The sequence below is a fragment of the Macaca nemestrina genome, chromosome 9 (genome assembly GCF_043159975.1).
Source record: "Macaca nemestrina isolate mMacNem1 chromosome 9, mMacNem.hap1, whole genome shotgun sequence".
In the NCBI taxonomy this organism is placed as follows: Eukaryota; Metazoa; Chordata; class Mammalia; order Primates; family Cercopithecidae; genus Macaca; species Macaca nemestrina.
This window is the reverse complement of record NC_092133.1, coordinates 15,362,451-15,375,800: the sequence shown is the minus strand read 5'-3', so window position 1 is coordinate 15,375,800 and position 13,350 is coordinate 15,362,451. Positions and strand designations below refer to the sequence as shown.

Sequence of the window (13,350 nt, the reverse complement as noted above, 5' to 3'; positions counted from 1 at the left end):
GGCTTGGTGTGTCCCAGAATCCAGCCCAGTTCCTTCTACATAGAAGACATTAATTCAGTCTGTGCTACTGAGCCGATGTTCACACTGCAGTCATCCATGTTTGCATTCATACTAAAAGGACCCCACTCAAACTGGGAACATTTATTACAACCAACTACTCTGAGAAGCTTCCAAGAGAATTCACAACAGTAATATTGAAGTAATAATGCCCCTATGGTTAAAAAAAGGTACATGTATTGTACTCATTTATATATGCATCTATCCTGGTACTAGAATATATACATTCCTCAAGGGCACGGGGAGTATCTTCTCCATCCTGGGCTCACAGAGCTTAAAATAGTACCTGCACCTAGAACTTTACTATTTAATTTATATTGAAAATAGTTATTTTATTTAAAAAATGTAAATACAACAGTCTCACTTTCCTGTGCAGAATATTAGGCATTGCCTCAAATGTCACTGACGCATATTTGTATGTGTCAAAATGTATTTGTACAAAACATTAATATCAAACTACAAGTTTCCTTGCACTACAAATTCTTGCATAGCCTGACCTCAACTCAGAACTTATCCAATCTCATGCAAGGAAGCAATCAACCTAGACCTGCTCCAACCTTTCATCTCAGCAACCTGCTCACTAACAGCTTCCATTCTTAAGCCTTTCCATTCCCCCAGCCATTCAGAGCAGAATCTAAAGGTAATAGCATATTACAATGGAAAGAGCACAGGACTAGAAGACAGGAGATATGGTCAAAGCTCTGGGTAAATGACATACTTGACTCATAAGCCTCTGTTTCCTCAAAGGTAATGAAAAGACTGGCTTGAATGAGTAACCCTTCTATAAATAAAAATTCTAGATTTCTATCACATTTTCAACTTTGTTTTTAGCCCTTTTATCTCTCTTTCTGGCAATTTATTTAAATAAAATGTAATAGCTTCTTTTAGTTCTGAAAAACTCCTGGTTCCATGTACAAACTTTGTTTCCATAAGAACATATTAATATTCCAAATACACTCAAAACACTTAGTAAAACATGCCCATCTCCTTAAAGACTGTAAGTTCATAGCAGTTCACAAAGAGCACAGCTGGCAGGGTCAGACCTAGGTTCAGACTAGCTCCTATACTTATGAATTAAGCAACCCTGAGTGAGTTTCTAAACCTCTGTGGGTTGCAGTTATCTCACATGCAATAAAATGAGAATAAAACCACATTCTCTGCAAGATTATGATGAGTCAAAGAACATATATATAAAATACCTAGCCACATTTTTAGAATATAGCAGTCATTCAATAAATAATAAGCTGCTCCTATTATTAAACCTAAATATCAGGATACCATTATCGCAAAAGAGAAGGCTTATCTCTATAAGGCTACAGACTGTATCATACTTCAAGCTCAGACCCAAGTACAAGACTCAAGCATTCAACTTTGTCAGTAAATAGTCTCATGAACTAGAGTCTGAGTATTAAGGCTTTTTGAAAAGTTTTAAGCTAGACTCAAGAGTAGCCTTTATTTGACTTATCTAGGATGTCTTCCATACTACAGGAGTGGCAGGAGGCACAGAGGAGCTATTGATAGCCTGCAGCGCCTTGGTGTGCTTCTAAGTTGCCTTTTGGTTAGAATCAAAACATAATTTAAGATATATCTCAACACAAACCTAGGAATGGCAATTTGGCCACAGGTGAAAAATTCATCTAAACGAAGTATCTAACCCACAGGGCAACAATTGGCAATTAATAAAGTTTTACCATAAATGTCAAGAAGATAGGACTACAAATATCTAAGAAATGTGTGGGTACTTGGTTTAACGTTGTGGGCTAACATCTATATGTGCATATGTAGAATAACTTTTTATATATGGTTAAAGCTTTTAAAGTCAAACTATACCACAATATATTTATATGAAAATTCTGCTACTAAATATTTATTCGGTTAATATATTCAATTTTTAAAGCTTAACACAAATGAATTATCCATTGAAGTTTGCATTACTGAACCTAAATATCTAAGAAAAAATAAGGCAATCTCTTCATAAAGAAGGGCAGTGGGGGAGAGGGGAAGAGGTACTTTCATACGTAAATGTAAATCATGTATTTATTTATAATTTTGTTAACTTTACATATATATATAATCATACCTACTTAAAATCACTTGAGTCAGCTGGGTGCGATGGCTCATGACTATAATCCCAGCACTTTGGGAGGCCAAGGCAGGAGGATCACGAGGTCACGAGTTCAAGACCAGCGTGGCCAATATGGCGAATCCCCATCTCTACTAAAAATACAAAAATTAGCTGGGTGTGGTGGCGTACACCTGTAGTCCCAGCTACAGGAGGCTGAGGTAGGAGAATCATTTACACCCGCGAAGAGGAGGATGCAGTGAGCTGAGATCGCACCACTGCATTCCAGCCCAGGCAACAGAACAAGACTCTGTCTCAAAAAAAAAAAAAAAAAAAATCATATGAGTCAGGTAAATAAAAACCCCATTCAGAAAAAGCTAGATTTGGGACCAAATGACTTGGGTTTAAAGTCTCATTTCACTTCTTACCTGGTTTGTTTTCTTAGGCAAATTATGCTAAGCTTCGGTTTCTTTATCCGTATGAGAATAACACTGGACCTATCAACCCACCCCACAGGAATCACATAGGAACCAAGAGGCAATGGTTTGTAACTGATACCAGGAGATCTTCATGGTACCACCTCAACACTCCCCATACCTCTCTCATCACACCCCTAAACCTCCCTCTCCTATACCTCCTCCCTCCACCCACCCAAGGAAGCCAGATTTTTAACTGATCTATGTATTGGAGAATCATGTTAAGAGTCTGTTTGGAAAAAGCACTCTGCTTAAAAAAAAAAAAAAAACAAGTTCGAAAAAGCTACACTATACAATAGCAGTTTCCTCTCATAAAAAACTTGAAAAATTCATCAAAGACATTGTACAATTACTCTAACATTTAATAAAGTAACTCTGGTTTTTCATGCCAAAAAGTATCCATTAGGTATACATAAAACTACTTCAATAATGACTGCTGACTAATCAAACTGATTCAACTAAAGAATACTTGAGACATTTATAGTGAAATTAATGAGTGAAATTTATTCTAAAGAAATTCCCACAGATTCAAAATAATTATGCTATGATTACAGAATTACTAGTAAGTCCCAGAACTGCTGCCAGAAACACAATTATAGCTGTATTTAATACAAAGAACACTTTAAAACAGCTTTGGATATTAGGGAGATTATGTTTAAAAAATACAAGCCTCTGCATTGTCTGAGAGGCAGGTGACAGCAGTGCTGTAAACAGACATTCTTGGTTGAGCAACAGTTTCAGTTTGGCAGTGTTCCAAAAAAGAAAAACGGGGAGAAAAAAAAGACTGCACGATAGACACAGATTAAGAAGTTTGTTTTGTTTTACCATTCTAGAGGGTTGAGTAAATACAAAATAAAAAGGTTCTCTCAGATATGGTAACAGATCAGCCCTCTGCTCCAGAGAAATAAAATAGTGGATGGAAATTCATGCTACTTTTGTTCTAACTGCATCACAGATTTTCATGATCATCTCTAGATTTCATAAGCAGTCGCTACTATGTGCTGGATTTACATTTATTTAATTTTTATCTCAGCATCTCCAATGTGGACATTCTTTAAAGTTTATTTACTCTGTTGGATTTGCAGTAGAAACTTTAGCAGGACAGCCAAAGGAGTGCCATTTAAACCAACGATCCCAAACCAAAGAATGAGTGGGAACCTGCTGGCATGCAATTATACTGAACCACCAAGAGAATATGAAAGAATCTGGCTTCACTAAGTCCTTCCTTTCCTCTTATGCTTGGGTTTATTTGTGGAATATTAAATGCGGGGAAAATCCTAGACAGACAGAAGCCTGGTTAGCTCAGGCTCCTTGTTTAGAAAACCACCATAACTTCCTTAGCTAGATGTAATTTCTGTGGACGAGTATCTACTGTTAAGATGAATATCATCACAAGGATGAATGTCTAAAGTTAAGAAAACCCAAACGTGTAAAACAGATCAACGGGCAGTTACAAAAGGACTTAGAGCAGCTCCCTTACACAGAGACCTCATTTTCACAATAGTGTTTGGGTTATAATTTCCTTCTAGAACACATTTAATGCATAATGTGAAATAGAACATTGGTTCCTAAAATTGAGTTGTTTAATTTTGTGCAAAGAATCCTAGTAACCTGTATTAAAGCAACTCCATACAAATTCCAAATCCTAGACAATGAATAAGAGTAAGCCTGGCATCTAGCCAGTATCAAGAAGGTACAATTTATATGTAGGATAATAAAATTTTAATAAAGATAGACTGTAAAAAAAAAATCATGTCTAAGTTTCTACTTTTTAGAGTAGCTAGGAAGTTCATTTCATGGCTTTAACTTCACTAAGAAGCAATTTAGACATTCTAATGTCAATATAGTTATGAGAAAACCTAACAAACATGGTAAACAAATGAAACTCAAAGACCATCTAATTCACAAGTAAAATTTAAAAAAATATTTCCTAATAGAACCAATATTTGACCATTCCTTCCCTCAAAAGAACAATTCATCCAGCAGCTGGAACTCTATGGCAGGTCTGCCAGAGATAACACCCGGACCCGGGCTGCCAGCATGGTCCTCCTCCCTAATGCCTTAGAACACATTTGGTACAGTCAAGAGCATCTCCCGTCACACAGCCACTGTTCGGCCCACCAGCATCACAAGAGAATGGCAATTACACTTGCAAACAGTTATCACCCCTTCTGCATTGAGCCTAGGAAACTGAGACTGCTGTCACGAAACCTGGTTTTTAGTTTCAACTGTACCAGTGATTTTTCTTTGCAAGAAATTTAGCATTTCTGCACCTGCTTGAACATTTGTAAAAATGAGATTGCTCAGGAGCAATAATTAGTTGAGGCAGAAAGAGATTCTGGTTCCAATTCCCCAATGTTCCAGGGACTGTTTTTGGATGATAAGAAACTTTTGCAAAGTTGGAATCAAAAAATTCACAGCAAAATTCTGTTTTGACAGTTCCTTAATGTGTGCACCCTCAATGACACAGTACCATGCAATGATGGATTTAAAATCAGAGGTACTTTGGAAGAAATACAGATGGATCAGAAAGTGACAAAGGTCTCTAGGTACACACACTAGTCTACAGCAATGATCCATGAAAGAGGCATCTGTCTATTACACACAGGATACAATATACTTGGGCTTCAACTAGCCCCCTGTGCCTCCAGCTCTAGCACTCAGCACTTGATTTTCATGCTCCAACATTTCCCTGTGTGAATAAGTGAGTTACTCATTCACACAAGCCTCTACTAAGTATTAGTATGTCTAGAGACTGACAACTACAAATGTGCATCTAAAGGTCAGGCTCTCCTCTGAGCCCCTACCCTCATTATACTAACCATCTACTCTGCTCCTGCTTTCCAATAACACTCAAGTCCCAAGCTGAACTTTGGCTAAGTCCCACTCTCAATCCTTTCCCCTCCCCAAATTTCTCTTTGTAACATCACTATTCACACCACTGCTTAAGCTAAAGCTTTGAATGGTCCTCTTTCCTTCCACATACCTCAAACCCTCCCTATCACCTCGCAAGCAATCCAGAGGCAAGTATCATCAATTTTACTTATACAATATGCCTCAAATCCATCCACTTTTTTCCTTCTTCAGCAGAACCATTCTGGCTCAATCCATCATCATTTTATGCCTAGAAGTCTCTTAACTGTTCTGTTCTCATCTGTTTTTGCTGCCTCACAATCAGTTCACCAGGTAACAGTCATACGAATCTTTTTAACATAGGTCATGTCATTCCCTTGACTTAAAAGCCTTTATGACTGTCAACTGCATTGTGAATAAACCCATTTTTTTACTAAGCCCTTTGAGGTCCTACACAATTTGGTCAGTGACTGCCTGCCTCTATAATCATATAGTGGGCTACCCTCCTCCTCACTGATCCCATTCCAGACAAGCTGGCCTTCCTGCGATTACTGGAATGTCCCAGGACGACTCTTCTCTAGGATCTTTACCCATGCCTCTGTGCTAGCATTCTTTATATAAACAGTTTTTCCCATCCTTCAGGTCTCAGTGACATGGCACCTTCTATGAAAGGCTTTCCCTGACCATCCATGCTAAAGTACAGCCCCCATTTTAATGTTTTCACAACAGCCCGTTCTTTCTCTTAGCAGTTTTTTAATAATTTGTAACTATTTACTTATCTAGCACCTTTTCTGGTGCGTAGTAGGCATCTTAACTTTTTAACTGAATGAATTAATGAGAACAAGTACTTTAGGCAAGGCTAATCACAAACGTATCCTCCTAGCTGGTATAAGATGCAATAACAAAGATATTACCTTCTCAACTTTTTTCCTTTTAACAGGTGGGTCAAATCTATCATTGACTCCAAAATACTGAGTAAGCTCCTTCCATTGGGTTTCATTTGAGGATGTTTCACTAAAAGAAGATAGTAAGTTTTGTTTTATACAATATATACTGTCTTTACTTTTACTGTTTTTAATTGGTTACTACAATTATACTACAATTACTAGTTCATATATGTTTGATTACGATCAGAAACAATTAGTTCAACAATTTCTACAATGGCCTAAAATATATAACTATTTTAAATTCCACCTACCTATGAGATTCTTTTTCATTCTTCGATTTATCTGAAAAGAATTCACAAAGTGTCAACACCTAACTTCACTAATTTCAAAATCATATTTTAAAAAAATGGTTAAATTCAGTCACAATTTAGCATTAGCACGACTAACAACCTGAATTAAAACAAAACACCTTTTCTGGAGCGTTTTCTTTTTTTCCCTCTGAATCTTGAGGTTGTGCTTTTCTGTTCAGTATGTTTTTTATGCAATTCTTGAAATTTCTATGTAAAAGAAAAAAATATTGAGAAGCAAATACACTTTCCAGAAAAACATGCATTTAAAAAATAATGAAGTAATAAAACAATTATATTTCAGCATGTATAAAGATACCAATTTAATGATGGTAGTCAGTTCTTGAGAAGCTCTATTCTCTGAGACTCACAACCTGAGTTTTGATATTCACTTGTTTTGAAATAAGTCATTTCATAATTTGAGAGTGAAGCTCATGTAGATAACAAAAAAGATAAATAAAAGATAAAATAAAGACAGAAACTCCTCATGTACCACGCTAGGCAAACAGCTAATCCTGCATAGTGGTTTGGGTTTTTTTTTTTCTCTTTGTCTTTCTATGAAAAACAAAACAAAATAAAAGCAAGTATCTAAGTGGCCAATGCCTCAGAGAATAGTAAAAGCATTCTGAGTCCATCTCCCTCCCTGTTAAGTCCCAAGAACACATGCACATTCTGACCAGGGCAGAGACACAATCAGGGGTGTGTACACGCACAGGCTGTAGCAAGAGCATTTCAGAGAAAACCTACATTCCACATATCTACGGGAATTCCAGAAGGACACTCTTCATAGGCATTTACATTTGACTCTGTTTCAGTTTGTGGTTCATCTGTTGAGAAATCTATGATTTCTGTTTTTCTGATGCTCTCATCCTCTTTATCTTCCTGTAAGTTAAGTCCAGAGTTCTCCAACGTAGCTTCATCTTCAGAGTTTGACTCAGCATCACTTTCATTTAGGCCAGGAGGTAGCAGCCCACTCCACATCTTTTCTTCTATGAGGAAAAAGATTAATTTACACATGTAGAATAACCATAGAAATAATTTTAAGACCATTAGAAGACATTCCAGGTGCCTAATAATTGTAACAATGGTTTGGGAACAGTCCATCTAAACTTTTTTTTTCCCCCCATCTAAAATGGTATAGAATGAACTCATATTAAAATAATTAAAATCTTCACTTGTATAAGTAAAAAAAAAAAAAGTTTAGAAGTTTAAAAGCTGTTTAAACAAGTTTGTTACAACACACACCTACGGGCAAAGAAAATAGAGCCTTAATTCTCTAATATATGAGTAGCTTTGTCTAAAAAAACATGAAATTCAGTAATGCACTGCTCAAGAATGTTAAAAACCTAACAACATACTTTGCAAGCAATTTAGGATTAAAATACCATATTTGAAGCTATACCAATTAGGGAATAAAACTGCATGTTTCACCTATATTTAATGGACCAAGCTTCCAGAGGGCGTATTGTCTAAGGAGCAGGAAAGCAACTAAAGGAAAATTTTTAAGCTATGTAAGTAGCTGGAGGAAGGTATGGTAGTAAAACGGATATCCTACTTTTTAGTTTAATATTGTTTGCTAAAATAATATTAAATGAAATATAATCCTAACAATTTAACAAAAATGTACAGCTTTTTAAAGTAACAATACTATATTTGGGAAACTAATGGTAAAGTTCAAGATAATACTTAGCATTAGCTATACAGTCCATTGGTAGAGAGAACCATTAAGTTTAATAAAACGTGTTAAAATAGCAAAATTGTTATCATTTGCTAAAAGTATAATACTCAAGTACATATTCACTATTGATCTCCATGGCACAGTCTATTTTAGCACATATATTGAGTCAAAACCAGTTCCTTCAAAAGATGCTTAAAATAAAGAAGCCGGTTGTACTGCTCATGATTTACTATCAACCTGAAGGAATAAAATGGAAGGACGGAAATCTGTTTTGCAGTTTTCTGTCCCATATTGTGATTAACCTAGTTAAAAAACAAACAAACAAAAAAAACCACCACCATTCTCTCTGAGACAAACACATCAGGGATTTTGCGATAACAGATTTATGTTATCTTTTCAAGACTTCCTTCCAGGTCCGAAGAATCAGATCTTACTTTTTGTGGCTTTGGTCCAGTCTCATCAGTTGCTGGCTCTCTGAAATATCCTCACCAAATATTCTGTTGGCTTTTTATGAGGAAGGACTCTGGCATCTAACTGCTCCAAATAGAATCTTGACTCTGCCACTACTAGTAGTATGAGGAAATCATTTAACATCTCTGACCCTCGATTTCTTTATCTGTAATGCAGGGATAATTATACTGCTTATAGGGTTATTCTGAGGATTAAATGAGATAAGCCCCTCAACATAGTGTTTAGGAGGTCCTAGGGGCTCAATAAATGTTAAGTTCTCTTTGCTATTATTATTTCTATGGCCATGTATTACATTTTTATCATTTCTATTATGAGTGACTGGGTTCGTAAGATAGTTTTGAAGTTTCTGATAATTGTGGTGCACTCACTTAGCAATTGATGCCATCATTTCCTTCCTTGATAGTCACAATCTGAGATGAAGTGTCTATAACAAATATTAATGTTTAGTTTTCTGAATGGAGCAATAAAATGAGGGCAAATTACCAGGAAGATAATGGTAACCTAAGCTCCAAGATTCCTCATTTGCACAGGTCCTTCCAAAGTACTGTACTTTCAGAATTTGCATTTCTTTTTTTAAAGGAAGAGACCCGAAGTTATATGAGCTCCAGGCCCCATAAAACCCAGATCTATCCCTAAACCTGTCTGTGGATTTTTAAAGTTGAGACAGAAGTACTCTTGAGATACTCTGAGAGCACAAAAGACATCATGTAAAATATGACAATATTGAAAAATAGGTATCATGCTATTAACGAAAAAGATTTCTCCTGTTCTGAGAGCAAGGGGAAGGAAGCAGTAATAAGTTCCAGTATGATTTGGCCACCGGCATATAATATACCTTTAGGCTCATTATCATTTAAGGACTTAAAACAGTAACAAATTCCAGGTTTGGATTTCTTAGCATCACTGGAGTCTATGTTAGAAGTAAGTGTTTCCCTTCCTGTCCATAAAATATTTTACATGCCCATCTGTGTGCCAGACACTCTTCAAGACTCTGGGGACAGAAGTATATAAACAGGCAAAAATCCCTAGCCTCATGAAATGACATCTACACACATGGCAAGTTTCTGTTCAATTTTTGAGCCAAGTATTCCTTGACCTGGACTTCAGATGTGACTGCTTATGAAATGCGTGTGCCTCTCCAGTGGGCAATGGCACAGGTCTCCCACCAAACCACTGTTTTAGCATCTCTGCAGGGTGATAGTCTATGCTCTGGGCACCCAAACATACCTCCCTCTGGGGAACAGTCTCAGTTGCCCTGAAGAAGGCAAGATTTTTGCTGTTGTTGTTGCTAATCAGCCTTCAAGTAGGCATTTTTTATGGCTTTTTAAATTTTCTCAAAATTATATATTTTTAGCTCCCGCTGATGTGGCATCTGCCTGGTATGGTAATTTCTTGAGTGTACCCAAAGGAAAAAAAAATTAAAATAGCTTGAAAAAAGTGGAATCCACCTCTAAATCCAGGCAAAATCCAAATCAGGTAGGTTGTGAACTCCACTCTTGAAAACCTTTAAAGTCATGTGCCATTTTCCCATGACTCTCAAAAAACCAAACACAAGGGAGACTGAGCAGTCACTGATAAACATGGATAACTGCTGCCACTCACTGTGCAGCCTGCAAAATGGAGTTGCCTGTGTAAGCAGCAGCCCAATTACAGATCAGCCAATATGGAGTGGCTGCTTAGTGACTTTTGCTTTGGACTCATGTTTGAAAATAGTCTTTCTATTCATAGCATATAGTTGTCATTCACAAAGTTTCCAACTGGCACCATGTTAGGCCTCCTGTTATTCCTCTTTTGGCTGCTGTGGAGGATGATTATCTGTGTCTCTTACTCATGTCTTTCAGAGTGTATTTCTTTATTTTAAAGCAGATAATCCCAAGTTACCCTTTAACTGTGAAAATTCACTCAGCCAGTCTCAAGAGATGTGGAATATCAGAGAAACAGAAACTTAAATCTTTTTACTATAGATTATAGCCAAGTCCATGTAGCAGCCAACGTATTAATTCATAAGCTTTCGTTTTTTTTACCCTGCAACCCAAATAATTTTCAATTTAATCATTTTCGCCCCAAGGAAAATGTAAATGACTCAGAATCCTTTTTCTCTCTATGGTTTTGAATATCACCTTCTTCATTTTACACACCCTCCACCTCTAGAGTTAAGATTTATTCCATCCCACAATTATCCTCAAAGACCTTCTGTGTGTACTATGCAGAACACATCTTTAGTCCTGGGCTAACACAATTTGCCACGAACTGAAAATATTTATATACTGTCCTAGTCTGAATAACTAGGGTTTTTTTGTCTGTCTGTTTGCCCTTGAAAACCACCCATCGTCATTAGTTATCATATTTGGTCAGATAACAATGACTCAAAAACAGGGTACAGTTCAGTAGTTCCTAATCTAAGTATGAATATAGTAACAGGAGTCTCTAAGCTAATTTCAAAAAGCCCAAACTATTTTATTTTTCCCCTCAGTGAGACAGTACCATTCACCATTACAGGAAAAGACAAATTTAGCGAAGCACTATTCTTCACCACATGATAATCAGAGGTTCAATGGTAGTTATAGGCCTGACTTTTATCAGAAAAAAACATTCATAAACAAGGCTTAGTAGACACAATCTTTCAAAATATAGCAGCCAGGGAGAAATCAAATTACAATAAAAACTGTTCTAGACTGTGCACTCATTACAGGGGAAAAGAGTTTTTAAAGTTGGAAGATGGTTTCTAGTCCTGAGCAACATAATTAAAAGTCACTGCATTTGTCTGGGCCTCCATTCTTAAGCTATAAAATAAAGGTTTGATCAAATGATCTTTGAGATGTCTTACAGCTCTAAAGTGTCTCTTTAAGATTTTGATATTATAAGTGCCCCAAATGCCCAGAGTCATCTCACTCCTGGATGTATCACTCCATTCTCTCCAGGACTGCAATCCTGATTAGAGCCCAGTATCCCAGTAGATAAGGTTTCTCTCCTCTACCTAGCAACTCAGCCAAGAGAATGTTTTCGGAGAGATGCTGTACACTTCAGGACACTGAGAAGGGGAAGGAACCCTAGTTACAACAGGAAACACAAGAACCAGAAAGGGGAAACAAAGCAAGTCACTGCTACACATGGCATACAAACAGTGTGGCAGGCCTTGGTTTACCATTAATCTTCACAACAAACCTTCCACTAGGAATTACTATCTATATCTGCCCCTCCCCTGCCCGCTCCGCCCTCAATTTACAGATAGGATAACTGACTTGCCTAATGAATTCTGATCCACTTGTTTTACAAAAATAGCCCCATGGCTTTAGATTATGAACTTTTACAGGGCAGAGTTGTAAGCGGGGACAAGGATTTGAGACTCGGTCTGAGAACGATCTTAGCCTATAATTACAGACTTGTTAAATTTGGTTAAGAATTCTTTTTCTGTACTTTTTGAGTACAGAAAGCTATGTAAGATGCTATACTAAGTTACATACATCAAAGTCAAAGTCACAGTCAGAGGTGTGAGTAATAATGTCATATTTTCTGGACAACCAGGCAGCTGCTTATAACCAAAACTCAAAAGATATTATTTGAGCAGCTCGATGGGTAAATGTTTTCTGTCTCTATTCCAGAATTTAAATTCCATTTTCATTGTATAAGGCTTATTTCCCATATTTTGTATTTGATTAGAAGTAATCCCAGAAGCCTGAACTTCATCTGATCTAAAATTAATTTCACTTATATACTAATTATAAGCCACCACATTTAACAATCTGAAGATTGTAATTTACATCATAATTAGTGTCGGTGACTTAAAAATGGTTACTATTTTCAAGCATGTTAACATCAACATTAACGTAAATATCCTATTTACTTTTATGAAATGAATGTGCTCCTTTTCTCAAAAAAGGTACAGAAAGGACAACTGAATTACAGGCCTGAAAGCGAATTTAGGTTGACAATCGGCCAATCCAGAAAACCTACTTATTTAGCAAGATTCTGCATGTATGCAACTGTTTTAATTAAAGAGAGTGTTCGTTTACTTGGCCTGAAAAACATTTTCCCAGACCCAAGATCCTGCATGGAAAGACAATAAACCAAGTTAACAGTTCAAGGCTCATTTTAAGTCGATTCCGCTGTGAGAATACTTACAAGGTCCAAGATGGCAAGAGGATGGGTCTAGTAAGGTACACCTGTTCCTGCTTGGCTGCACAACCGGGAATTCTGCAGGCTTTCTGGCGGCAATGCCCCACTCCAATCCCAAAACAGGCAGAATCCCCTCTCGGGCACAGAACTAAGCGCTGCAGTTTCCGGCGAAGGATGTCTAGCCTGCTGGCAGTCCCATTAACTGGAGCTGTTTTCCGGGATACAGCAACTGTAAACATGAGCCTGTTTCCCCTATCGAAAGCCTCCTCAATCCCCTCTCACTTTGACTGGAGTGGGACGGAGAAACCCTCCCTCATAACAGGCTGGGGAGGCCGCTGCGACGCCCCTTCCGAGGAAGGCTGAGGGTGGCCCCGCCGTCGCTTCCGCGGCCCCGGGCCGGGGG

At 37.3% G+C, this 13,350-nt stretch overlaps 1 protein-coding gene across 3 annotated transcripts in view; it reads right to left on the bottom strand.

The window, feature by feature from the left end:
* Positions 1-13,350, bottom strand: part of LOC105467585 (family with sequence similarity 204 member A) — a 32,727-nt gene that overhangs the window by 19,126 nt on the left and 251 nt on the right. The window contains exons 2-6 of one of the 3 annotated variants that reach the window (XM_011717319.2): positions 12,954-13,155; positions 7,430-7,671; positions 6,805-6,892; positions 6,647-6,677; positions 6,363-6,462 (exon numbers count right to left, since the gene is read on the bottom strand). In XM_011717319.2, coding sequence (XP_011715621.2) covers positions 6,363-6,462; positions 6,647-6,677; positions 6,805-6,892; positions 7,430-7,663 — 453 coding nt within the window. In that variant the 5' untranslated portion in view covers positions 7,664-7,671; positions 12,954-13,155. Of the gene's footprint in view, positions 1-6,362; positions 6,463-6,646; positions 6,678-6,804; positions 6,893-7,429; positions 7,672-12,953; positions 13,177-13,350 lie in introns of those variants that run through there. The other 2 variants (XM_071069057.1, XM_011717309.3) reach the window with 2 other exon arrangements.